This window comes from Caretta caretta, chromosome 25, assembly GCF_965140235.1.
Source record: "Caretta caretta isolate rCarCar2 chromosome 25, rCarCar1.hap1, whole genome shotgun sequence".
NCBI classification, from domain to species: domain Eukaryota; kingdom Metazoa; phylum Chordata; order Testudines; family Cheloniidae; genus Caretta; species Caretta caretta.
In genome coordinates this window covers 10534826-10560888 of record NC_134230.1, presented here as the reverse complement: position 1 = coordinate 10560888, position 26063 = coordinate 10534826, and the positions used below count along the sequence as shown (strand labels likewise).

General features: G+C 55.5%; 1 protein-coding gene across 1 annotated transcript in view; it reads right to left on the bottom strand.

Annotated features, from left to right (window-relative positions):
* MYO1F (myosin IF) overlaps positions 1-26063 on the bottom strand; it is a 47605-nt gene that overhangs the window by 2078 nt on the left and 19464 nt on the right. The window contains exons 3-27 of the mRNA XM_048831109.2: positions 24337-24426; positions 23292-23386; positions 20983-21070; positions 20267-20356; positions 19266-19397; positions 18688-18822; positions 16840-16972; positions 16097-16293; positions 15043-15123; positions 14266-14352; positions 13657-13743; positions 13067-13234; positions 12035-12120; positions 11218-11299; positions 11023-11129; positions 10060-10158; positions 9712-9856; positions 8808-8922; positions 7499-7668; positions 6832-6977; positions 6080-6226; positions 5080-5228; positions 4462-4545; positions 3427-3628; positions 2658-2824 (exon numbers count right to left, since the gene is read on the bottom strand). Of these exons, the coding sequence (XP_048687066.1) occupies positions 2658-2824; positions 3427-3628; positions 4462-4545; positions 5080-5228; positions 6080-6226; positions 6832-6977; positions 7499-7668; positions 8808-8922; positions 9712-9856; positions 10060-10158; positions 11023-11129; positions 11218-11299; positions 12035-12120; positions 13067-13234; positions 13657-13743; positions 14266-14352; positions 15043-15123; positions 16097-16293; positions 16840-16972; positions 18688-18822; positions 19266-19397; positions 20267-20356; positions 20983-21070; positions 23292-23386; positions 24337-24426 (3082 nt within the window). The remainder of the gene's footprint in view (positions 1-2657; positions 2825-3426; positions 3629-4461; positions 4546-5079; positions 5229-6079; positions 6227-6831; positions 6978-7498; positions 7669-8807; positions 8923-9711; positions 9857-10059; positions 10159-11022; positions 11130-11217; positions 11300-12034; positions 12121-13066; positions 13235-13656; positions 13744-14265; positions 14353-15042; positions 15124-16096; positions 16294-16839; positions 16973-18687; positions 18823-19265; positions 19398-20266; positions 20357-20982; positions 21071-23291; positions 23387-24336; positions 24427-26063) is intronic.

The following is a 26063-nucleotide window of genomic DNA, read 5'->3' as shown; positions in this document are numbered from 1 at the left end:
TGTGTTAATTCCACGACCACAACACGGGGAAGATGATTGTACATGACAATTCAGCTGGTTCCTTGGTCAGAGGCAGGAAGCCAGGGTGTGTCCTCAGCCCTGTGTTGCTCTGCTTGTCCATGGAGGGTCCCACTCCTGAACAAGTGAATAGGCATTCAGTACAGCACAGTCAGCTGGTACGAAGGGCAGCAGGGACCCCGAGATGGAAATACTCCCTGATGGTTGCACCGATGGCTCCATTACATTTTCCAGTCTCTGCAAACAGGTTCTATGCTTCTGCTAAGTTCTTTGGTCTTGATTCTTCCTTTTGGTTCTTTAGTCTTTTTGTCCATCTGAGGCATCTGTCTGCAGGTGACCCATATCCTCCACTGTCACCCAGTTAAGCGATACTCTGTTGGGCGCCATGTCCAGGTTCCTTTACCTAGACAGAAGCCTCTCACGTGACTGTGAGGTGAAGCAGCTACTCCTCAGGCCAATGCCCTGGTGGGCGGAGAGGGAGCATTTGGAACGTGCCTGACATAAGGATCCAACCCAAGCCATGTGGTGGGTTTCTCCTCTGCTTTATGATGGTGCAATTGTAAGCGGGGGAATAGTCCCGCTCTTGTGGGGAACTTTCCTGGCTTCTGCACGACCCCGGTGAAGTGGGCTAGCGAAAGGATCTGAGTCCTCACTCCCCCCTCCTTTACCCAGTGGCCTCCCTGCCCTTGAGGACTCCCCTTCCCCTCTCCTGTCTGGCAGAGTCCTTGTAACCCCAACAAGCCTGGGCCCAGGATTCCTGGGGGGCTCGACCCCCAACCCTGCTGTGGTCACCTAGGACAGGGGCTAGGGTGTCCCCACTCCGGGGTACTCTCTCTGCACTGGGCACTTCTCTGACCCACTGACCATTACATACAAGTTAAAGCAAATGCAAGTTATTTAATCAACAATTAACTTGAAAAAGAATAAGGGGAAATGGGAAAGGTTAAAGGAAACACATCACCCCGCTCGGTGGCAGGGAACATCACAAACAGTGTCTCTGGAACGTCAGGGCAGTTCACAGTCTGTTCCTCGTAAGTCCCAGGCCTCCTGCTCAGGCCCTGGCCGTGCTGCAGGGATGCTGTGGGTTGGACACTCGCTCTGGTGGTGGCCACACGCTCTCAGGCTCTAAGTGGCAGGACCCTTCTGCCCTGTGTCGCCCCCGCCCTGTCGGGGTTACGATCCAAGCCTGGCCTGCAGAGCCTCTTGGCTGAGGCGTCTCCCTGTGCTGGGCTCGCTGCCCAGGGTCCCCCTCGCTCTCCCCAGCTGCTCACCGCACCCAGCTCCGGACTGCTCCAGCCCCAGCTCCACCACTCTGTCTCTGCACGGCTGCTGCTCTGCCTCCAGCTCCCTGGGCTGCTTCTTGGCCCCTCTGGCTTTGGGGCTGCAGCTCTGCTCCCAGGACAGGTCTGCTCTGCAGCCTGCTTCTGTGACTCTGCTCCCAGCACTGACCTGCTTCCTGGGCTGCTTTTCTGGCCCCTCTGGCTCTGGTTGCTGCAGCTCTCCTCCCAGGACAGGTCTGCTCTGCAGCCTGCTTCTGTGACTCTGCTCCCAGCACTGACCTGCTCCCTGGGCTGCTTTTCTGCCCCTCTGGCTCTGGTTGCTGCAGCTCTGCTCCCAGGACAGGGTCTGCTCTCTCTGGGCTGCTTTTCTGGTCCCTCGGGATCTGGCCCAGCTCTGCTCCCCAGCTTAGCTCGGGCCCCTGCTTTCTCCTTAGCTCGGCCCCACTCTGTCTGACCCAGGCAAATCCAGCTCACATGGAGGGACGGGACCTCCGTGGCCTCCTGACTCCCTGATTAGCCTGCTTGCTCTGTCATTCTGGCTGACCCGGAGCATTGGCCTCTCCCCATTGTTCCTGGGGGCTGTCAGTCTCAGGGCCCTGATTCCCCATCAACCCTTCCCCCTTTTTAGTACTGGGAGCTAGCAAGTAAAACACCCGCACTGACTGTTAGTAAGGGGGCAACAGTCCCCCCTTACACAATGAACAGGCAAAGAGCCGGTGCTGCATTAACCCTCCACGCATACAGCGATATACTGACGATAAACCAGCCGGACGGCCAGTGAGTAATGTGTTGCTCATGACAGCACAAGTGGCTGGCACTGAAGCCCCGATGGCGGAGGATAATCGAGATGAGCATGTTCCTAAGGTGCCTATTGAGAAGTTCTTAAACAACTAAGCAATGGAAAAGGCTCCCAAGAGAGTCCAAGAACTATGCAAAGCTGCTAAGTGGGCAGCCAAAAAGTGTGTAATGTCCCATCGCCCAGAGCAAAGGCCACACGGGATAGGGAAGAGGGTGTCCCAGCTAGCTGACAAAGCCACGTTCCTCATGCCAAGGCCACCTGCACTGAGCAGGATCCCACACTCTTTGGACATCCCTGCTGATGGCTTGTGTATTGCCAAGACCCAGGGCAGGAGGGATCTCTAAAGACACGAGGACGTGGCTAATCAGCCACAGAGACACCTTCGGATTCCCTGGCAGCCCAGCTTGCAGGGAGGAAGGATGCTACACCAAGGCAGGGTTGCTGCGTCCATAGACTCCTCTCCTTTCCTTACATCCCTTTGCCCACTGGGCTGCACTGCCTGCCCCTGCTCAGGTGTATGACACGGGGTGGGGGGAGGGCAGCAGGTGCCTCATACGTACCTTCCAGCAGGATGTCTATGACGTCCCCGATGTTGAAGCTGAGCTCATCCACGTCCTGCCCGATGTACTGATACAGAGCTTGGCAGCGTGGGCCGGTGACCTTGGGCTGGAGCTTGGGGCGTCCTGCCGGAGGGGGCCGCTGATTCATGCTTCTCTTCCTCTGCATGCTAGAGGGGCAAAGAACAAAAGGCACCGGCTCAGCGTGGTCCGTGCAGCAGCAGAATGTGGCAGGAACAGGGCAGTGGGGACCCAGAACGCACAGCTGGCTACCTTTCCCTTCCAAGGGCAGGAGGGTCACAAGCTCCTGTGGGTGGATTCCCCTGACCCCGAGCATCCAAAAGGGAAAGAGGCTTTCCAGAGGGGCACACAGGTTAGAACGCTCTTTGCTTATTCCCTAGTGCCATTGTCTGGACTTTCCCTCCCGAAGTCTCCCATTCCCAGGCTGCATGGGAGCTGGTAGGGTCATCACCCAGGGGGTAAAGCTGCAGGGGAGAAGGATGTGACAGAAACTCTCTTTCTAAACAGCCTCTTGGATCCTCTCTGCAAGGTCACACAGCCCGGGGCTGGAGATGTGATGCTGATCTCCCGCACTGTGATGAATGGGCAGGCTGTGCTGTGTCACGGATGAATGCAGCAGGAGGGAGCTGATTAGAAAGAGGAGAGGAAATGTCCCAGTGCCCAGCTCCGAGGCCAGGGAGGACCCAGGGAGTGGTAGCACGCAGTATCTCGAACAGGCTGGCAAGAGGGGCCCGACTTTTGCAAAACCTACCCTGCCACCCCTTGGTCGGGCACATTCAGGAACTCCAAGTTTTGCTCAGAGGGGGGTCGTGCCCTGGTCCTGTGGCTCATGCCCTGTTTGGGCAGCATGGCAGAGGGAGGCCCCCGCGCCTGTTTCTGGGTCGTGGAGTACATCTGCTCCCGCTGCCTGTTGTCATTATGGGGGAACTGGGCAGCTCCGTTCCTGCAGGTCCCTGAAAGAACCACCAGACGGGGATCGGTTACCCAGGAATACTTCCCACCCAGCCAGCCAGCCGGTGCCATCTGTAGATCTACGTGCCGCAGCCTTATGTATCCCATTTCCCAGACAGGGAATCTGAGTCAGTGGCCAAGCCAGGACTAGATTTCGGTTGTCCTGATTCCCAATCCAGGGGCTGCTGGCCACTGGGCCCGCCGCCTTTTCCATCTGAAAAGGTAAAGCCCAGGACTAGATGACCTCCAGAGGTCTCTTCCACCCCTAATCTTCTCTGATTCTATTCTCTGACTTGAATTAACCCCTCGGAGGCTCCGTGGACACTCAGCACATTTCCGAAATGGGGGTGCGAGTACAGGGGCTCTGCTGAAGTGCCTTTGCCCAATCTTGCCCCTTTAATGTGAGCTTTGGGGCTGAATTCACAGCACTGGAGACAGCCCTCTAAGTTCTCCACCGAAGAGGGACAGCTCAAGGCAAGCTGCCGCCTCTGACCTGGGCTGCACAGGGCTGAGATAGGAGCTCAGCGTCCGTAGCCAAAGCTCGGCCCCTCTGCGGAGACTGGCACCAGGCCTGTCAGCCAGAACCATCTGAGATAGTTGTTTTTTGCAACAGGGTCACCTGCTCAACAGGGGCTGGTCTGAGAACTAGCAACTCATTTCATATGTGCCACTCAACAGCCATCAGATGGCGACAGCTTTGGGTGCCAAGGAGCAAACTTCTGTATCCCCCGTCTCAGTCCCCAGAGCCACTCATTCCTGCCCACCCCCCCGCACTGAAGGTTTGCCTGGGGATGGCCCCTGAGGCAGTGCCCCCCTTTGGCTCTGTCCGTCTCACCTCTGGGGGCTTGTGGGGCACTTCTGGAGGGCGCTGGTTGCTTGCGGTGGCCTCTGCTCTGCTGGATCCCTTTCTTAGTGGGCTCTGTTGGGACAGAAGAGAGCAGGGTGGATGGGGGCTAGTCCCAGGCTCATAATAGAACCCAGGCGTCCTGCCTCCCTGTCCCCCTCCCTCCCCCCCGCTCTAACCACTAGACATCACTGCCCTCCAGAGCTGGGGATAGAACCCATGCATCCTGCCTCCCTGCCCCCCCCCCCCCCACTTTAGCCATGCGGGACAGAGACCAGAAGCCCAAATTGTGTGACATTCCTCCTGACCCCAACGACTGGGGAGTGCAGGACGCCAGGCGCTGAGCGGAACCCCTGCCAACCCGGCTCGCAGCGGGTTTCCAGGTGGGCCTATGCTGCTGTTAGGGAGGGGCACCATTGCGCAGCTGGAAGGGCCTGCAGTCGGTGCTGGAACAAAGGGCCTGATTCCGTACAAGCGCTCGGTACAACAAGACCAGGGCGCAGAAACGGGGGGGTGCTGGGACTCCAAAGAGGCACCTTCCCAGCAGCCCACGCTAATTACAGAACAGCCCCCTGAGTGCAAAGCCCAGGACCCGCCGCAGACACTCACTGGAGTTCTTGGGGAGCCCGTCCCCGATGCTGATGGTCAGGGTCTTGCCTCCTGCTTTGAAGACGGCCACGTCGCCCTGGCCCCTCAGGAATGTCACGCTGCGGGTGCCGCCCCCACCCCACCCGGCCTTCTTCACCCGGAACTGTAGTCTGAGCAAGTGGGGAGAAAGGCTGTCAGGGCTCAGGGTTCAACCGGGGTCCCCCACACCTGGGGGGGGGGAAGTCTTTGTTTGAAAAGCCCTAGTGCTATTGAACTTGACAAATCAGGGTCACAGGCTTCCCCTAACTACCCACAGAGCCCCCAGACTAAAATAATGACTTCCCCCACCAGCCATTCTACAACCCCACTCCCCTCCCAGAGCTGGGAATAGAACCCAGGAGTCCTGCCTCCCAATCCGCCCCCCCCCCTCTAACCAGTAGCCCCCACTCCCCTCCCAGAGCTGGGAATAGAACCCAGGAGTCCTGCCTCCCAATCCGCCCCCCCCCCCTCTAACCAGTAGCCCCCACTCCCCTCTCAGGGCTGGTAATGGAACCCAGGAGTCCTGCCTCCCAATCCGCCCCCCCCCTCTAACCAGTAGCCCCCACTCCCCTCTCAGGGCTGGTAATGGAACCCAGGAGTCCTGCCTCCCAATCCGCCCCCCCCCTCGAACCAGTAGCCCCCACTCCTGTCTCAGAGCTGGGAATAGAACCCAGGAGTCCTGCCTCCCACTCCGCCCCCCCCCACTCTAACCAGTAGCCCCACTCCCCTTTCAGGGCTGGGAATGGAACCCAGGAGTCCTGCCTCCCAATCCCCACTCTAACCAGTAGCCCCCACTCCCCTCTCAGGGCTGGGAATGGAACCCAGGAGTCCTGCCTCCCAATCCCCGCCCCTCGAACCAGTAGCCCCCATGCTCCTCCCAGCGCTGGGAACACTGGGCTCTCTAATACGTTGGTGGAGCCGAGGGGCAGATTGGCCCCAGCTGCACCCCACCACCCCCCGGCCCTGCCCCACCGCCGCTCACGTGTCAGCGAAGCTGAGCTGCATCTTGCGCTGGGTCAGCTCCTCGTAGCGTTTACACAGCAGGCTGATGAGTTCGGTCTTAAAGATGGACTCCAGGAAGCTGTCGGCTTCCTCCTCGTGGAGGATGAAGAAGTCGTCCTGCCTCGTGCTGGCCAGACAAAGAACCAGAGAAGAGGGTGTCAGAGCCCAGCTGGGAGGAACCCTAGGGCTGGCTGGAGGCCACACGGACCCATCTGGAGGCCACAAGGGCCAGGGAGCTGTCGATTTGTGAAACTGCCCCTGGTTGTAGGGGTGTCCACGGACTGTGACGCTTTGCCTGGGGCCTCCCCCTGCAACCCCTTCCTTGCACCCCCACCCCGGTCTGTGATGTCTTCATCTCCAGCAGGGACAGGGAAGTGTCCACGGCTGCCACGCTGGCCCTGAGGCTTTGGAGAAGTTCTTGCAAAATGCGGGGTGGCCACCAGGAAGAAGGGAGACACTGGAAAGGACAGCAGGAGAGCCCGCCCACCAATGCGCCCCGTGCTGTGGGCCCGGGGCATTGGTAGGAGGGGTTGAGCTGGGTGCCCATAGGGCTGAGGCCATAGCAGTGGGTTGATTCCCTGGTGGTGGGGGGTGAAGCTGAGGACTTCTGGAGGAGGAGTCACTATGCCCACATGCAACCAGACCCATATTTGTGGTCCCAAGACCTTACAGGGGGCTGTGGGGGTGGGCGAGGTCCAGGCTACTAGGGGCCCTGGCAGCTGCAGGGGTCACCTGAGCGAGACTCTGCAGATGGCCTGGATCTCCACCTTCTTCTTCAGCACCTCCTTGATCTGGCCTTTCTCGGGACCCTTCTTGACCTTCTCACGGCCAATCAGGTAGAAGTACTTGGGGGTCAGGATGAAGTCACGCTTGATGGGCTGTGGGGAGAGATGGGGCAGCAGTATGAGGGGAGGTGAGCGACAGTGGGAGAAGCCTGGACCGACCCCGGGGAGTCAATTGCCACGTCTCACAGGGAGCAGCACCGGGGACCCCAGGGCAACAGCGGGCGAAGCTGGGGAGGGGAGGCCAGCACTTTAGGGTCATCGCTGGGGCAGAAGTGGTTAAACCAATAACTGTCTGCAGATTTCAGAAGGGGAGAATTCCCACCCCGCTCCCACGCCCCTCCAAAATCTCTCTCTGTTTCCATCTGGGCAAGGGGAAGCAGAGCCCATTTTCAAAACCCAGCGGCTGCCAGCTTCTGGGGAGGGAGCAATGGACACATCTGAGATCTGACCGACTGCAGCCCTGCCGGAGGAATGGGTATGGGATCCCACGGACAGCAGGGCCCTTGAGAGGACTCTCCCGTCCCTACAGCGCAGCCTGGGATTTGCCTCTCCCTTTCTGAGAGGAGGAGGAATTCCGCTGGCCCCTGCCCCCAGCCCCGGATGAGTCCGGTTACCTTGAATCTCCGGTCGTACTTGGTGACTGAGTCAGCGAAGTCTATCCGCTCCCTTTTCCCCATGAACTGACGCAGCTCAGGCCTGTCCTCCATGCCCAGATAATCGCCCACAAAATTCCGGTTGATGCTGTTCTTCCTTCTCTCCTTGAAATTGTACAGGATGTGGGAAGCTGGGCAGGGACACACATCAACAAGAGTCAGTTACAGAGCGGGTCAGTGACCCGTCCAGGCAGGTATGTCATCCCTGTGTTGGAGGCTTTCAGAGGATGGTGTTAAAAGTCCACAGAGTACTTCACTGTGTAACCCTATGCCATGGGGGTGGACATATCTTCCTGACCCCCAGTGTATGACCTGAAGCCTGAGGATTTATAGCTCATGGGATTTTTGTCCTAGCTATTCTAACTGCAAGTGCTATTCTTGGTCATATAAATGTCCCATCTCACTGAGCTGCTGGCTCAACAACATCCTGCAGCAGCAAGTTCCACAGGTTAATTATAAGTCACATAAAGTGTTTTCTTTTAGCTGTTTGAAGCTTGTCAACTTTTAACAATGCTGACTACCCTCTAATGCTTGTGTTGTGGAATGGGAGTGCATGCCTGGCCTTCTTTGCACCATCATTTTAGGTGCTTGTATATCTCCTTTCGCTTTTGGCGTGAACAATTTGAGAGTATTAGTAAACATCTGCAGTGGTATTAGTAGTACAGTTAGGAATACCTGCGCTTCCATATTACGTTACAAACGTTTATTAATTAATTAAGCTTCTTATCACCCCAGCGGAAACAGAGGCATGGAGAAATAAGTGGCTTTCCGGAAAACACAGAAGAAATCACAGAAAGCTTGTAAAAGAGCTAAGGATTCCTGCCTCCCACTCCCCTACCTCTCTCCCTCCCAGAGCCAGGAATAGAACCCAGGAGTCCTGCTTCCCACTTCTCTCAATCCAGACCCACAGCCAGGAATAGAACCCAGGCGTCCTGCTCCCCAATTCTCTCAATCCAGACCCACAGCCAGGAATAGAACCCAGGAGTTCTGCTTCCCAGTCCCCCAAATGCTAGATATATTTCTTTTTAAACAAAAACGTATTAAAAGGCCTTGACAAAAGTTGGCAAGGGCTAACTTTGTGCCCTGCCTGCTTGTCCCCCGCCCCCAAATGGCTCCCCAGCTGCTCCTCCCTGTGCAATCCAGCAGGCGGGAAGGTGGAACGCCCAGCCGGGCTAAGTGCACTTTACCCCAGGTTGTATCAGCTCCCTGCTCAGTGTCTCCACAGAATTTCCCGCCCTGGGTCTGCTGGCACAGCTCTCGGCCCTCTTACCCTCCTCTCGCATCTGTTCGTACTTCCGGATGGCGATGTGCTTCCGCCAGGCCTTCTGGATAACGCGGGCAAAGCCATCAAACTTCCGCTCCCGCATCTCCTCCAGCAGAAAGAGCTGGTGGCAGAAAAACACAAACGCACAGGGAGCGTGAGACCCAGCCAGACCTATGCAGAGACGGGGTCGCAAGACAGAGGCCAACCCGTGCTCTCCTTAGGGGCTGCAGAAATGGTGTGAGTAGAAAGACGGACAGACAGGCAGGTTTCTATCTCATCTAAACCTCTCTCTGTATCAGCGATCACTCCCTCTAAGTTGCGCTGGATGATAGAGGTCACCAAGCTGGCTTTACAGGGGCTGCGCCCAGTTTTCTTCATTCCCCACGGGGGGTGGGAACCAGAATTGCAGCCTCCCCAAAGCCTCCTCCCTTCTACCCATCAGCTGAGCCCCTGTAAGCCAAAGGCTGGGGAAATTGATGAAAACATTTGACACCGATTCGGTTCACGGTTTTTTTTGCACCCTCTAATGTTGGGTGTTTACCCCAAAATTAACGAGCCCGGGAGCTCTCTGCAGAACCCTCCTCTCTTGGAAATGCTTTGTCATTCCTTAGATCCCCTCTGCTGATGTTCCACCCATTAGCTGCAGGGCAGCCCTGGGAAAGAGCAACACAGAGTCACTGAGACCAGGCGGGAGGCCCTTTGCCCCAATTTCATGGCGATGGCTGGTGACCAGCTACCCCTTCCGGCATCTGTGCTGGCTGGAGTCGGGTGATTTTATGGGGGCTGCTTAGCACATCCATTGCCCCCCCCACCCCAAATCCTTGATAATCCTTGGGGGGCAATGGGTGAACCCACATTGCAGCAGGCAGCTCCAGTCTTAGGGGAGATGGGCCGGAGCAGGGACACTTACCGATTCTGGGTTCTTGACAAAGATCTTGCTTCGGCCCATCTGATACTGGTCGGCATCCATGTTAACAGACCGCAGCAAGTGCTGCACACCCTGGCGCTCGTCTCCGCGCCAGCATGGCCACGTCTCCGCCGTCAGGATGGCGTACCTGCCAGGAAAGGGGCAGGTTAGCTGACGGGCTTCCGGTGACTGCAGCTCAGATGCCTTCAGAAACAAGAGGTCCTCTCTGGAGCTCCCAGGCCAGGTGAGGATCTAGCTGCACTGATTCCTGGCGCAGTGGGTGGGGGCCCAGCCCTGGCAGAGGGCACCGCACCGGGGGGGGCCCTGCAGCACTCACGGAGATGGCCTTACCTTTGTAGAAACTTGTGAAACACCCGGCGATAGGCAAATCCTGCCCTGCGTACGCGGATGTTCTCTTTCAGCCCCAGATATTCCACTTGGTGCTTCACCCTGAAAAGCGATGAGGGGAAGAGAGACGCTCAGCGCAGGTGACCGACGCGCCCTGCGGATGGACTCTCGGACTGGAGGGGTGCCACCTGGATTTTGCCGAGTCTTGCTGGCAACGTGGGGGTGGGCATGTACATGCAGGTGTTGGAATGTGAGTGTGTGCATGTATGGAGGAGCATATGTGAGTGTTTGCATAAGCCTGGCCTGCTGGTTGGCTGTGGGCTCTGTGCCTCAGTTTCCCCCTCTGTAAAAGCTTTGATGACAAGCGCTGTATAAAATTATTATTATTAGTATTAACCCTGTCCGGAATCACAGAAACAAGAGAGAGAAAAAACCTCATGTGAAATTTTCAAAAGGGCTTCAGGGACTTAGGAGTGCAAGCCTGTTTTCAGAAGAGACTCATTTTCAATTAAATTTTGGCTCATAGGGGCCAGGTTTATAAAGGCAATTAGGCCCCGAAAGATGAGGATCGTGGGGTTGTCCAAAGCACCCGAACAGATGAAATGCCTGACACCCATCAAAGTGGGTTTTTGGGGGTTTTTTGTGCAGATAAACGGTTTTTCTGGATCTGCGGGCAGTCCCCTGGAGCTGCCTAGTAATTAATCTTTGGCTTCTTGCTCATTCACCCGCAGTGAGGAGCAGTCTGACCCAGGAGGCACTGGTGTTGACTCAGGAGACCTAGGTGCCATTCCTGTTTTGCTCCTCAGAGACCTCGGAGAAGGTGTTTCCCCTCCCACCCTTTGTTTAGACCATCAGCTCTTTGGGGCAGGGACTCTCTCTCACGAGGTGTATGTGCAGCGCCAAGCACAACAGGCCCTCTAGGCGCTACTTGTAATGCAAGTAACGAACGGCGAAGGCCTCTCTCACCTGCTTTCCTCCCAGTCCTTGGGTCTCTTGGTCTCATTGGGTTTGATGCAGCGGATGTAGTGTGGCGTGCATTTCATGAGCGTGTTCACCAGGTCGTTGGCCTGTTTCTGTTGGAAAGACCAATGTCGACAGTGTTAACAGTCTCACCAGCTCCCCGAGGGAAGGGAGAAGCTCTCCCGTAACCTCCTGTCGTACCTTGATCTTGGAGCTGGCTGTGGTCGGTCGGCCCTTCTTGTCGGCATCTAGTTTTTCTGGGAAAAGCATCCGGATGAAAGCACTAGAAGGCAGAAAACAGTCACCATCAGGGACCCACCAAGTTTCGGAGCTCCCTGGGGCAGGGTCTGGCCAGCTCAATGAACTCATTTCAGCTCTGGATCAGGCAGGTGCAGCTGCTGTTGAAGTTCACGGGAGCTGTACCTGTTTACACCAGGGCTGAATTTTACCCCAAATTTTCCCAAGGGGGCTGACCAGCAGCAGATGGGAATAGGGAGATAGGAGATGCACTATTAGATCAAACCAGTGGTCCACCCAGTCCAGTGTCCTGCTTCCTATGCTAGCTAATACCTGATGCACCCCAGGAAGATGAGCCCCACCCTCCCTTAATGGACTGGTGCAATGCTGCACATGAAGGGGAGACGCTTGCCTGACCCCTGAGAGCTGCTATGCAACAGGCCAGTGTATAACCCAGCGGGCTGGGACACCACTTGTCCGAGGCCAACAAAGGGTTAACCTCAATCAAGCTCTGGGGAAGGGCTGTTTGGGAGACAGAGGGGAGAGAAAGCCACTGGGAAGGCCAGGCTCCACACTGGGGGTAGGGAGGAGTCACAGCCCTGTCCTGTCCTCCTCCCTGCAGGGACAGGGCTCACTGAGTGCAGCTGGGCTCGTTTCTCCGGCTCATCTCAGCAGTTTGCACTCAGGCACCTTCGGAGGCTGCACGTAGACAGAACTCAGGACAGTAACTTTAACAAGACCCCTGTGATGGGACCGGCTACATGGCCAGTGCGGCACTCACTATTCGCTGCTCTGCATGAGCTCAATCAGGTCGGTGAAAAGCACGTCCCGGTTCCGTTCACAAAAGCCATTCACGTCATAGGAGACCTGGAAGGAAAAGTCAGAAATCAGCCCTCTGCAGACCAGATCGACTGGTTACATAAGCCGCAGCACCCCGTGCTTTGGAAGAAATACACATTTGCCGTCAAACGTCCCATGAGCAGGTCGCATATTTCTTGCATTTATTCCGCGTTATCCCCCCAGCGATTCCCTCGGGTCATGCTGGGTCTACAGCCTGTTTGCAGGCTCTCTGTGGGGAGCACTCCCTATGACAGGACGAGCGTCACTCTTGGAATCAGGCATCTGGAACAAATGCCTCTGATGCCAGGTGACTGCAGCTTTGCTGAGGTGCCTGACTAAATGCAGTCTATGGATCCGGAGCAGTAATAACTGCATGTGTCCATACGGTGCATATCCACATGTATACACGGGAATCAATGGGACAGCTGGACATTATCCATGCAACAGGTGCGCATCATTCGCTCTCTCTAGGCACTTACCTGGTCCTTCGCACCATCATACCCGCATCATACCTCGCCCCTGTGAGCTAGGGAGGTGTTATCCTCATTTTACAGCTGGAGAACAGAGGTACAGGGTAGATTGAGGGATTCACCCATGGGGCCTGTGGCAGAGGCAAAACTGAAAGCAGGTGCCCTGAGCCCTACCCCAGTGCCCTATTTATTATTATTTGTATTATCGTAGCACCTTGGAGCCCCCTCATGGATCAGGACCCCACTGTGTTAGGTGCTGTACAAACACTGAACAGAAGGGCAGCCCCTAAGAGCTTATCCACCAGACCACCCTTCCTAGCCATTCGCTGCATATCCCCAGGTATCCATGCAGTGGGCGGCTGTGTCCACGTGATGTGTGTGTACTCCCATCGGATTAGATGCAGGCGCCTGTCCATGCAGCGTGAGCGGACAGGTATCCATGCCGCGTGCTGGCGTGTGTACCCGTGTACAATGTCGCTAGGCCCTGCATCCATGCAATATACCTTGCCTGCATAGTGGTGTATTACGAAGCCCGAGTTCCAGCTGTTAAAGTGCTCGTGAGTTCCCACCGCCGCCTGCAGCTTCTGCAAGAGGGTCTGGTCCGCCCCTTCCCCCGTCGCATGCATGGTGGCACAGACGTCATCGAGGACGCTCATGATCCCAGGAGGATTCTGGGAGAAAGAGCAGAAACAAAAGCAAGGAAGAACGTGGATGAGGGGCCCTGTGTTCGCTGCATCACTGACCTGCAAACCTGGGAGCTGCCAGCAGCAGTGCAGGGAATGCCAGTCGCACAGTGTCAGGGATTGCCCCTGAACGCTAAGACAATCCCCGTGCCAGGCTTTGGCCGCTTCAGCCCAGCCACCTGCTGAGCGGGGTTATTCTCCACTCAGGTCAAGCGAATTAACCCCTTATGCAGAGCATGTGGGGAACAAAGTCTCTCCCCAGCGCTGGCTCTTTCCCTGCTGTTCTGCAGCTGAACACTGCACAGGGGCTTCAGCCCCCTTCAGCGCCCAGTGGGTTAAGCACCTTCCTCAGGGACAGACCCCCCCACCCTGCCCCAACCAGGAATGACAGCAGAACTCCCCTCTCTTACCAGCTTGTTCTCTATCAGGTCACACACCACTTTGTTATTGAAATACTGGATTGGGGTCCACTTGATCCCCTCCTGCACATACTCTTCCTAGAACAGACAAGAGAGGACCAGCTGATCCAGCTGTGCCAGGCAAGGACGGAGCTTTGGAACCCACAGCTGGGGCACAAGCTGATGGGGGAGGGGGGCAGTTTCCTTTCTGGGGCGCAAACCACCTGCCTTCCTTTTATGCACATAGAGTAATTCCCTCAGGCGCAAAATTGTCTCTGGGCCTTGGGCTTACTGCAGATGCATTCAGGACTTTTGAGCCAAGATTTTCAGGAGTGGGGGCCTCAGGTGAAGTTCCTACATCCGTACGGAAGCACCTGCTTTGCAAAAGTGCCGAGCACCTTGCAGCCCGCCCCCGTTTCCCTAGACTCTGCCAGGGGGCCCATCACGGAAAAGAAAAGACCATATGCAAATGAGGTAATGCATACACACAATTATGCAAACAGAGCACTACCTCGTTTGCATAAATTCTCCTGATTTCAGAACCTCCAGCCTTAATGGGTCTGTCTCTGCTCTCTCCCCCGCCCTACAGCACTTTGCCCCGGTGTGTACCGTGTACCGTACCTGCTCCGCTTTAAGGGTCAGCTCTATAAAGATCTGCTGTAGCTTCTCATTCACAAAGTTAATGCAGAATTGTTCAAAGCCGTTTTTCTACAGAATTATAAAGGAGAGAGAAAAAGTGAGATCCCAGCTGGGGGGTTGGCTCCCCCCACTCACACCCTGCCGCTCCCAGGTCGCTCCTGTCGGGCCTTATGGGGCGTTGAGAATAACCAGCATTCTGCAGGGGGCTCCCCGTGAGAACACCCAGCTCCAGCTCGGGGCTCTCCCTCTCCTGGCTGGTGGGTCCCACGGGCACTGTGGCTCTGCAAGGCCTGGCGATCGGCTCCCCAGCTGGCTTGCAAGGGGAGACATTGGCATGGGGGTCTAGGGTGATGGCCACTGACTCCAGGGCCAGTCAGTGGGGAGGACGGGCACCAGGAGGGGCAGCTGGCAGGCTGGTCTGTGCAGAACTGGGTGTTATACAGCGGCGGGGCTGACTCACAGGCAAACACAGATCAGTCCCCAGAACAGTGGAGTCCTGAGGAGGAGCCCAGCATTTTGGGATGTTTGCCAAGAAGGAGCCTGGGGGAGAGGGGGCAGGTGGAGGGGGAGGAAAAAAGGCTTAGTGAGGAAACAGTGACTCTGCAAGGGAGGTACCTTTGGGTTCTGCATCTGGGAACCCCTCTTGGCAGTCTAGGCTGCAAGGGGAACCCCCGCCTTTCCCTCTCAGCTGTTCTGTACGGAGTGATCATGCCCTACGGGAGGGGGGAGCTGGCACCTCCCTTCAAGTGTAACAAGTACCTGGAATATTTCAAAGCCGTAGATATCCAGCACCCCGATACTGTACTCCTCATTGGGCTTCTGCATGGCCCTGTTAATGGACTGCAGGGGAAAAAACGGAGAGAGGAAGTGAGTGAGCAAGCGAGCAAGAGAGAGAAGTGGGAGAGGAGCAGGGAGAGCTTCATCACCAGGACGTCTAGTTCTCCAACACTTTACAGTGCGTCTTTCTGGCCTCGCGGCTCTCATGCATGGGCTGACCCTGGCCCTGGGGGAAGGGAGAGGGACCCTGGTGAAAGCCAAACCCTGTCCCTTACTCACATCACACCTAAAATGAAAGCCAGTCACAGCGGCTGCTTTGGCCCCAGGGACATCGTACCCAGCGGAGAACGTGAAATCTAAGTCAGACACGTCCCCTCCGTCACAATTCAACACACCATTAGCCACTGCTAATCCCAAGTGTGTTGGAGGGTGGATCTATCTATCCATCCATCCCCATATACCTCTCTATCTATCTCTCTATCCCCATATACCCCTCATATCCATCCATCCATCCATCCCCATATACCCCTCATATCTATCTATCTACATATACCCTATCTATCTATCTATCTATCTATCTATCCCCATACCCCGCCCTCCTCCTTGGTATCTGAGTGCCAGCCAGAAGCCCTGCCCCATACTCAGACATGGTTTGACAACTTCTATAAGGGAGGGGCCAGCAGCTGCTTCTTGATGAGGAGGCGGAGTAGCTGCTGCTTAAGAGACAGGTTGAAGGGGGAGAGATAGGACCATCATATCCTCTGCCTTCCCCTCAAGTGTTGGGGCAGGGAGGCTGAGGGGAACCCCGGCCATGGGCCTCTTCAGGCAGCTGCTGCTGGACCCACAGCTGGTGAGATGGGAAACCTGAAACCACCCCTGGGTAGATGGGACTCAGTTTCCAAGGGGCATCCCATCCTGGGGCTGATCTCCCCCAGATTCCTAGCCAGGACTTGGGAACAGCCACAGAAGAGATTTCACACAAAGCCAGGGACCCACAGGCTCTGGTTAACCCGGGAGCTTGGGGCACGACCCTCACCTCCACGAGGAAGTCAAAGACCCGCAGGTAGAGCCCCTTGGCCAGGGCGTCACGGGTGTAGGACGCCTGCTCCACGTTGAGGGTCACGTTGATAGACTCTGACCGGCCACCCCATTTGCTGTCCATCTTCCTGCTGGTGACCTTGTCATTGAGCCTGTCCTTATCAATCCCCAGCAGGTAGGCGGGGAAGGCGAGCACTGCGCACAGGGAGTGAAAGTCAGGGTGTCTCTAGACACCCCATCAGCCCATACAACTCCCTCCCTCTGCCGTTAGTTGTTGTTCCCCAGCTTAGCCACACCCTCATGGACAAGGGATGGCTGTAGTCTAGTGGTTAGAGCAGAGGTCCTGTGTGCCAGGACTCCCGGGTCCTATTCCTGGCTCTACCAATGTCTTGCTGAGTCACCACGATCCAATTCACTTCCTCTCTCTGTGCCTCAATTGCCCCATCTCTAAAATGGGGACAGTGATGCTCAGCCATGTCTGTATTGTGCTTTGAGACCTGCCGGGTAAGGAATTTGCATACAAGTTCAAAGCATTATTAAAAGCATCTCCACCTGATCTCACAAACTGAAAAGGCTAGCTTGAGGCATTCCGGTTCTCTGTCCATCTTTAAATCCCGCCTGGATATTGTAAGCTGCTTATCTGCCCTGACACTGGATGGAAATCTGCTCATTCAGCTGCCTCCTACTCTTCTCTACTGGCCCTTTCCCGGGGGGGAGACGGATTCAGGCTGCCGGACTCACGGTCAGGGTTCTCCACCTGGGCATAGTTGCCCTGTTCTCGGAAGCTGATGTTGCCCAAGTGCAGGATTCCAGCCACGATCTGTAGCACCAGCTGCTGGTCCTCCCTGGCGATGCCTATCACCTGCATGGCATTCTAGCGGGCAGAGAAAACATCCCATCAGCTTGATTTAGTTGGGGATTGGTCCTGCTTTGAGCAGGGGGTTGGACTAGATGACGGGCCCCACACTACAAGAAGGCTGTGGAAAAATTGGAGAGAGTCCAGCGGAGGGCAACAAAAATGATTAGGGGGCTGGGGCACGTGACTTATGAGGAGAGACTGAGGGAACTGGGATTGTTTCGTCTGCAGAGGAGAAGAATGAGGGGGGATTTGATAGCTGCTTTCAGCTACCTGAAAGGGCGTTCCAAAGAGGATGAATCTAGACTGTTCTCAGGGGTAGCAGATGACAGAACAAGGAGCAATGGTCTCAAGTTGCAGTGGGGGAGGGTTAGGTTGGATATTAGGAAAAACTTTTTCACTAGGAGGGTGGTGAAGCACTGGAATGGGTTACCAAGGGAGGTGGTGGAATCTCCTTCCTTAGAAATTTTTAAGGTCAGGCTTGACAGAGCCCTGGCTGGGATGATTTAGTTGGTGTTGGTCCTGCTTTGAGCAGGGGGTGGGACTAGAGGGCCTCCTGAGCTCCCTTCCGACCCTGATATTCTATGATTCTATGAGTCCCTGGTGTTATGGCTGTAAACTTATCTTGGGAAGATTTGGAAAATAAAAAACACCAGCAAAAATAAACCTGCCGTGAACATTTCGGAAATGGAATATTCAGCCAAAAAAAAAAAAAAAAAAGAATGTGGTTTTTTGACACCGAAAACGGTTGGGGTGTCCTGCGGGACTCTCAAGGGGTTTAGAGTCCCGCAGGACATTCAGAAATGTTGCCCGAGAAGACAGCAGCATCTGCTCCGGGGACACAGTGAAACCCGGACACGAACAGCCCTGCTGTATCAATCTACCACCACGCTGACAGCATTAGTGAAAAGCAGCCACCTCTGGGGTGGGAAGAGAGCGACGAGGTGGCAGGTAGCGCCCTGCACAGTAGTGGCCGGTTGACGTTGGCAGAGGACACACCTCTGACAAAACGTGCCAGGGGCTCATTCCTGCACACGCAGAGCAGGCGGGATCAACCAGGTGTAGAAAGCAGCCTGGGATCCAGGGTACCTGCCTCAGACAGGAAACCGAGTTGGTGTTAAGAGGGAGCTTGGTACATTTATAAATGGGATGGGGTGGCCCGCGACAGCAGAGGACTGGACCAGTGACCCAGGAGGTCCCTTCCCATCTTGGGTTCCTACAGATGTGGCTGAGTGGACCTTGGAGGCCCTTGGCAGCTTTGCCCCTAAGGGGTGCTTTTGGTTGCCATGCGAATGCTGGGGAAATAATACAAGATGGCAGCACCCCTGGTTCAGAGCCATCTCCAAGTGTCCCCCTCTCAGACGGCATGCAGGGAGCCCAGCCTGGCTGCATATGGCCATGGGCTCTCGGCACATGCCCAGCACAGTACAGGAGGCCCAGCTCCGCCAGCCTGTCCTGTTGATGAGCTGTTATCTGGCATGTGGCTACAGGCAGGTTGCCACTGTCCCCACCTGGATGTCCAGCCCTTTCTTTCAGCTCCAGCCAGTCCCTCTGGAATACGGGGCCGGAGGGCATCAGGAGTGGGAGAAGATGGGGCCCAAAGAGCTGCCTTCTTGGGGGTCAATCCTGTTTTCATCCACAAGCTGGGTTAGGTCAGATCAGTCCAAAATGTACAGAGACACATTCTAACATGCCCCACTGTGACCACCCTCCCGTCCCCCCGGGCCACTCACCATGGTCTCGTGGAAGTCGCTCCGGTCATCGGTGCCGTCCACCTTGTAGGTTTCGGACTGGTTCAGATAGTAGTAATAATCGGGGGTCATGATCCCCAGGTTCTGCTGCTGCTCTTGGGAGGCCCCTTCAATGAGCTGCCGGTAAAGGAGAGGTGCAGAAGCAGGGCTGGGGTCAGCTCATGGAAATGAACCGGCCCTCAGGGATCCCCTGCTCTGCCGCTTGGGGCCGGCTGTCCCCACTTGGATTTCCATCTCCTGCTCAACCAGAAACTCAGGCCTATCAGCGGCCCTAGGGCACAATTCTGCTACAGACACTACAGCGTAAATGCATAGGGGCACGCTCGCTCATTTCCATGCACGGATGCCAATACACAGGCGTGTCCATTTGCACACTCAGACACACCACGATGCCCACATGAACGCATATGCACGTTCACTTACTCGCACACACACACACTCGCACATTCGTAGGCAGTCTGGCACCCACGTGCTGATGTGCACATTCACACTCAGCCACGTTCACGCTCCTGTTCACACGCACACTTGACCGCAGCGGGTGCCGTGGTTTGTCAGGGTACCTGGTAGTAGATGTGGAAGTTCCTTTCGCTCTCATTCTGGTTCACCACCCTGGATTTCTCCAGCAGGAAATTGGAGATCTTCCCTCCATCCGGCTCACCGCCCCGGCTGAACTGGATTTCAAAGTATTTCCCCTGCCGAGGGAAGACATTTCAGCCGTGAGGCTGCAGGGCTGCGGTTCTCTGGGCATCAGCCAGAGGCCGGGCCATCTTGTTTCAGGGGCCACCCCCCCGTCTATGGATGTCTCTCCCACCTCCTCCCAAGACCCTCTGCCTTCAGGCCTCAGCATGTTTCTTTTCCCCACACCTGCTCTCTCTTGTCACTGGCAGCTTTCTGGGGCAGGGCCTGTCTTTGATTACATGTATGTACAGCACCTAGTACGCCAAGCTTTTGACTCCTGATCGGGGCTTCTAGGTGCTACTGTAAAACAAATAATAGCAATAGACAGGACTCGGGGCAGGGTCTTTCTTTTTGGGTCATCTCATCTCTGACTTTCTTCCTGTCCCCTGAAGGGTTATCTTTCCTTCCCCTCATCTGGGGCCCAACCCTGAGAGGCGCTGACCATCCACAAGGGCAATGCTTATTTAGGTCCTTCCTACAAACACTGCCCCGATCCCTTTCCAGGCTGCACCGCCCACAGAGCCAGCCTTCCCACTGGCAGCAACCCGAGCAAGAGCCCGTGCTGCTGGAATGGGGAAACTGAGCCATGAGTTGCTGATGGGAGTATGGGGCTCTGATGGTGAGTCCCAGTGCTGGAGAGGGATATAAACCAGTCTGTGGGATTCAGAGATTGCACACGCAGCCTGAAGGATAAGTGCCCCGAGTAGCCACTTGCTTTGCTTGTACTTCAGGCCAGCTCTGTTCCTATCAGACTTCCCCAGGGGATGGGTAGGCTGCAGAAATGAGCCAGATACCAGTGTCTCCCATGGAACTATCACATCTCCCTATCCGCACACCCCTCCCCGGGACCGACTAGCAGTGAAATCTGGCCCTGGAGACTTACAAATCGGCTGGAGTTGTTGTTCCTGACAGTTTTGGCGTTCCCAAAGGCTTCCAGCAGAGGGTTGGACTGCAGGATGATGTCTTTCACATGCTGAGGATTAGAGCAGAGACTGGGCAAGTCAGAGACGGGGCAGGTCCGTTGGCTCCTGGGGGACTAGTCAAAGGGCTGCCAGAAAGCTGGCAACGTTGCACTTCACTGTTTAGGTGCAGGGGATTATTGCTAGCTCTTGGCTTGGAGCGGGTTTGCTATTTCCAGCTCTGGGTTAGTAGGATGGAAGGGCATTGCTCGATGGTAGGCTGGCACAAGGCGGGCACTGCCAGCTCCTTCTTGGTGTGCGTGTGGGGGAGCACTGCCGGATCTTTGTTGGGAGCGGTTGGTTTGGAAGGGCCAAGTCCTGGATTAGAGCAAGGCAGGCATTGCCAGCTCTGAGCATGGAGGGCAGGGTTTGAAGAGGAAGCATGGTCTGCTGCCTGGCACGTCATCACCTTTCCCGGGCTAACCTAATGTGATCTCAGCCAGCGGGGAGAGCTGAGGAGCTGCAGAAGACGGGGAAAGAGGAGCTGCCCTCTGGCAGAGAGAAAGACGATTCAAACCTAGGAAAGTGGGTGGGAGGGAAGGACGGGATGGAGCGAGGTGGGGGAAATGGAGAGCAAGAATGAAGAGAAGACGAGTAGAGAGAGGGTCAGAGAGAGCCCGGGCTGCAGAGGGAGCCATACCTGCACTTTCTCTCCACCTCCGGACACTTTGGAAATGTAGCCCATAATGTATTTGGCTGCCACAGTTTTTCCAGCCCCGCTTTCCCCACTGCAGAAACATTCAAACAAAACAGGGGAAAGTGAAATAACCTGCTCAGTGTCTACATTTCCAGACAGAACCACTGCCCTGCTGGAGGTTTCAATCACCTCTAAGCCTGCTGTGGGTCTCAGAGGCAGATTATGCTTTTGTGGGGCCCTGGGCCACAGCAAGGGGGGGCCCTCTCCACCCCTTCCACCTGCAGTGCCCCCCGTACCTCTCATGCTCCTGCCAGGGGGCGGGGTATGGGGGCTTCCCCAGCTTCCTGGCAGGAGCATCGGGCGGGCAGAGCAGGGCAAGCCCCCTCACCCTGACCCCGCTTCCCGGCAGGAGCGCTGGGCGGGCGGGCAGAGCAGATCCATGTGCGGGGGCGCCCATTTTTACGGGCCCCCGCAGTTGGCCGGGGCCCCTGGGCATGGACTTCGTTGGCCCAGTGGCTAATCCGCCACTGCAGATGGGCAAGGTATCTCCTTGCCCAAAGACAGAATATTCATTCCTACCCTAGAACGGGGTGCAGACAGTGACAACCGTCCATTGATGACTGAACTTCCCTCTTTGGGCCTGTTTTCCTGACCTTCCTTTGTCTATTTAGGTAAACACTATGGGATAGGGACGGTCTCTTGTTCTTTCTGTGCAGCGCCCAGCACAATAGGGGGCCAGATCTCCCTTGGGGCATTGCAAAAGAAATTATAAATAATTTTATAACTCGTAGACCCTTCTGTATTCTCTCTGGGTCTGCGGAAGGGGAGCTCTTGCTGGGTACAGGAGGCTGGTCCAGTTTTGAGTTAAATAGCTCTTCCTAGTCCCTGTGCCTGGTATTGCAGTGAGGAGGAGCGGAGGTGTGCAGCGATATGTAATCCTGGCTTGACGGCACTGCAGCAGGGTGGCGACGAGATTCCAAGCACTGCACACTCTAGCTCCTGGCTGAGACTGATGCCTGAACTGTTACTAGTCCTGGTGCCTTGTACCTGGAAGGGAAGTCTCTGGACTTGCCCACATCCGGACAGCTTCTTTGCAATATTCAAACAGACACATGACTTGCGTCAAGGTCATTTCCTGTGCTGAGCTGCCGTCCTCTTGCATCCCAGCCAGGCATATTCGCTTTTAGCAATGTGGTCCAGGGGACTGAATGCAGCACTCAGATTCAGTAAACCTGGGCTCTATTCCCAGCTCTGCCGCAGACCTGCGGGATGACCTTGTGCAAGTCGTGGCCCTTCGTTGTGCCTCAGTTTCCCCTCTCAACCTTTGGCTGACTTGTCCGCTTAGACTGAAAGCCTTTGAGGGCAGGAACTGTCTTTTACTAGGTGTACATACAGCTCCTGGCACAACAGCGGGGAGCCATGATCTTGCTTCACAATGAAGCATGCATAGTGGCAGTGCGGTGGGTCATGTGAGAGAGGAAATACATTAGGGCTTGTCTACATGGGAAAGGTTAGCTAGTTATACCACTATATAGTCTAGTTAAAACCGCGATAGCTATACCAGTGTCCACACACACACAGGTATAACTCTAGCAGTTTAAATTCACACCTTCGCTTATACTGCTCCAACTTTCCCCTTGGGCTGGTCCGGAAGCTTGTTCTCTTTAAAGTGGATGGGAACCATAACATATAAAAGCCTAGTGGTGATGACCGGTGACGGCAGGACACAGACCCTCTCCTAGCCCAGCGTTTCGTTGGACATCGTACCAACGTGCTCCCTGCTAGGAATGCAGAGTCCAGGACGTCTGCCAGTTCCTTTGATGACAACACTGATGAACAACCTCACACTGCGATGGGGCTTTCCATCCCGGAGCACTTTGCAGATTACACACATCCACGGGGCTCGCTGCACCCCACCACTGCAGGGCAGCTGCCGTTGCAAGGCAGCCTACCCGCGGCTTCCCGGCGCATAGCAACGTAGGAGAGGAAGTGAAGAATGCTGTACCCAGTCAAAACTGGAAGAGGAATTTAGGGAGGTGGGACTGGAATTCAGCCAAGACACCAGCACTAACAACCCTGACCATATGAAAAGTGTCGTGGAATCTCTAATGACCCCAAGGGGGCAGGACTTTAGCCCCACTCTTCTGGTTTACTTCTTCTCCCGAAGACGGCACCGCTCCCCATAGCGCCGCAGTGGGGTATTGGGTCAGTACTGGCCTTGGGAAACAGACCTGACCCTGCTCCACAACGGAGATCGACCCCCACGTCCTCCACCCAAGTCTCTCTTATTTTGGAGTCGGCGTTCTTGCTACCTGATAATGACGCACTGGTTCTCTCCATCGATCAGCATGTTCCGGTACATGTTGTCGGTCAGAGCGTAGATGTGGGGCGGATTTTCATACTGAGCCTAGAGGCCAACAAACAGACGACGAGAACAGTGGTTACTAACTACAACGCAGAGTCTAACGCATAAACCAGAACCCTCTCGGTGAGCAGCACTTTCCCTCCACTTCCCTTCTCCAGTGAGGCAGTCGAACAACCTTAACTCTGCCCTACAGCAATGCCATGTGGTAACTATAGAAGTATGACCAGTGGCTGTCAACCTACTGACCATTGTGGGCCTCGTATGCAGCACTGTGTGTGTTATGCGGGCTGCATCCACACAAAATATATACTACCTGTATGGCCCTGAGGATGTCAGATGGGCTGCCGCTGTGTGTACCTGACTGGGCTGCAAGCAGCCTGCGGGTCACAGGTTGAGAACCACTGAGTATGACAGTGGCATGGTAATGCTTGTGACTCCAGGTTAGATTAAACTGATTTTTAAAGACACATTAGAGGTTTTAAATCTTTCCCCCCCTTCAGGGCAGAATTAAGGTTTTTTGGGGGGCCTTAGCTGTGAATTTCCATATCTTAATGCCTTTGGGGTTTTTTTAAGTGTAACCTTAACTCTGAAGTTCCTGGGCTTATAAAGCTGTTTTTTGGAATAACTTCAACTGCTCAGTAATATTTTTTTACCTAAGTTGCTGACATGTACTTTCAACCTGAACACAGGTTTTATTTGGAAATATATACTGCAGTAACCCCTATAGGCCCCAGAGCTGGAGAGGAGAAAGACACCCAGGGAGCTGCCCATGGTCACCCAGCAGATCACAGAGTGAGCTGGGACCAGAGCCAGGCCTCCTGACTCCCGGTCCAAGGCCCTAGCCTAGCCTGGGGCCCGTTTATACAATCCGTTAGAAATGTGTCCACGCCTTGCACGTTATCCAAAGGTACAAGACAGAGTAGCCCGAACAAGGAGTCATGTCAAACAGTCCCGCCGCAGTTCTGACCCCCAAGACCAGCCAGCCTCCTCACCGCTCCTTGGTAGAGCTCAACCTCCCGGTCCGTGAAGTAAGGCATCTGCTTGAAGGGATTGACTGAGATAAGAACCGAGCCAATGTAGGTCTGAGCTCTTTGTTAAGGTCCATCAGCTTTCCTCGTGTTTCTCCTTCCCCCTTCCCACCCAGCCCTGCGCACCAGACATGCCATGGTACCCAAAGCCAACAAGACCCAAAAGGACCGCGGTAGCTTCAGGAGCATGGTGAGGACTTTGATACAAGATATGGGTCCAGACCAGCTCCCCCACCCCCACCTGGGGGGATTTGGGATCTGGAACAGAACTTGGCAGAGGTGCTGGAACTAGGGGTGCTGCAGTGGTTTCCATTAAATCCAGGGTTTACAGTTTGGTTCCATGGCTCTCAGCACCCCCACTGTACACATTGTTCCCACACCCCTGGAACTTGGCAGCTTATTGGGGGGCTCACTGCAAAAAATCTCCCCATGGCGCAGTTAAGGCCCAAGGAGAGTGATGGCAGATGGACAGTTCTGGGCTTCTCTGGCTCCTTCTAACCCCGGGGCCACGGACTGGTCACACCGATTGCCATCCCATGGGAAGGGGCCATGATGCTGCACCTTGATCAGCAGGAGAATTAAGGGGTAGCAGCAAGCGGGGGTGCTGGAACAATTTTTATACCGGGGTGCTGAGGAGGGAAACCATGGGAATCATGTAGTTGGTGTTTGTTATTACTACTTCAAGCCAGCACCCCTAGTTCCAGCATCACCTGGCAGTAAGTAAAACACATGGTGTGCCTTCCCTGCTCATGGTAAGGGAAGAGCCGGGCTGCAGCGGGCTCGGGTGACCAGATAGCAAGTGTGAAAAAATCGGGATGGGGGGGGGGTAATAGGGGCCTATACAACACAAAGCCCCAAATATTGGGACTGTCCCTATAAAATTGGGACACCTGGTCGCCCTACAGAGGGCTAATGGCACAGCCCGTGTCCCTCCTGGCAACTTCTGACATGGGACTGCAGGAAGGAGGCACTGGATTTCCGCCAGGGGCAATGTTGGAGGAGTTTGTTCTTTGGGACCAGTTCAAAAGGCAGAAGGAAAATTGGATTCAGTGCCACCCAAGGGCCACATTTCAGGTGTTCGGCTCTCATTTAGGCACCTCGAGAAGGGCCTGGATTTTCGCCGGACTTCTGAGCTCTTTCGAAAATCTGCCCACTTAGGGCCGGTGCCGAAGGGCGAGAGGTGCGCTTTTGGAAATCGGGCCCCAGCTGTAGGTGCTGATGTGGAGCATGAGTGAAAACTCTGCCCCTTGTGGCCAGGAGGTTTCCCGAAGCCCACCCTTGCCCAGCAGCACCTGGCGGGTGGTCTCCCTCCAAAGCCTTGTCCTGCGGAATAACAAAGCGTTATTGTGGTGGTCTTGAAACGGGCTCCACTCACATGACATGACCCCGTGGCGAGGCTGCGTTGCCCCCACAGAATATGCAGAAGGCTGGCCAAGGTAGACTGTGGGTTTGAGCCTGTATTGGAAAAAGGACACTGCACTAGACGGACCAGTGGTCATCTCCTATGCAGCAGGAGGTTGGGCACTGGGCAAAGATGGGCCAAGGGTCTGGTCCAGTGTAAGGTGGCTCTTCTCTTCTTAAGACCTCTCCTCATGATGCATTTGCAGAGTTTTCGCCTCCTACCCAAGCTCAACAGGAGCTTTCTGCAGCCTCGGGCTGGACGAGTGCCCATGAAAACGGGGGCCGCCCTG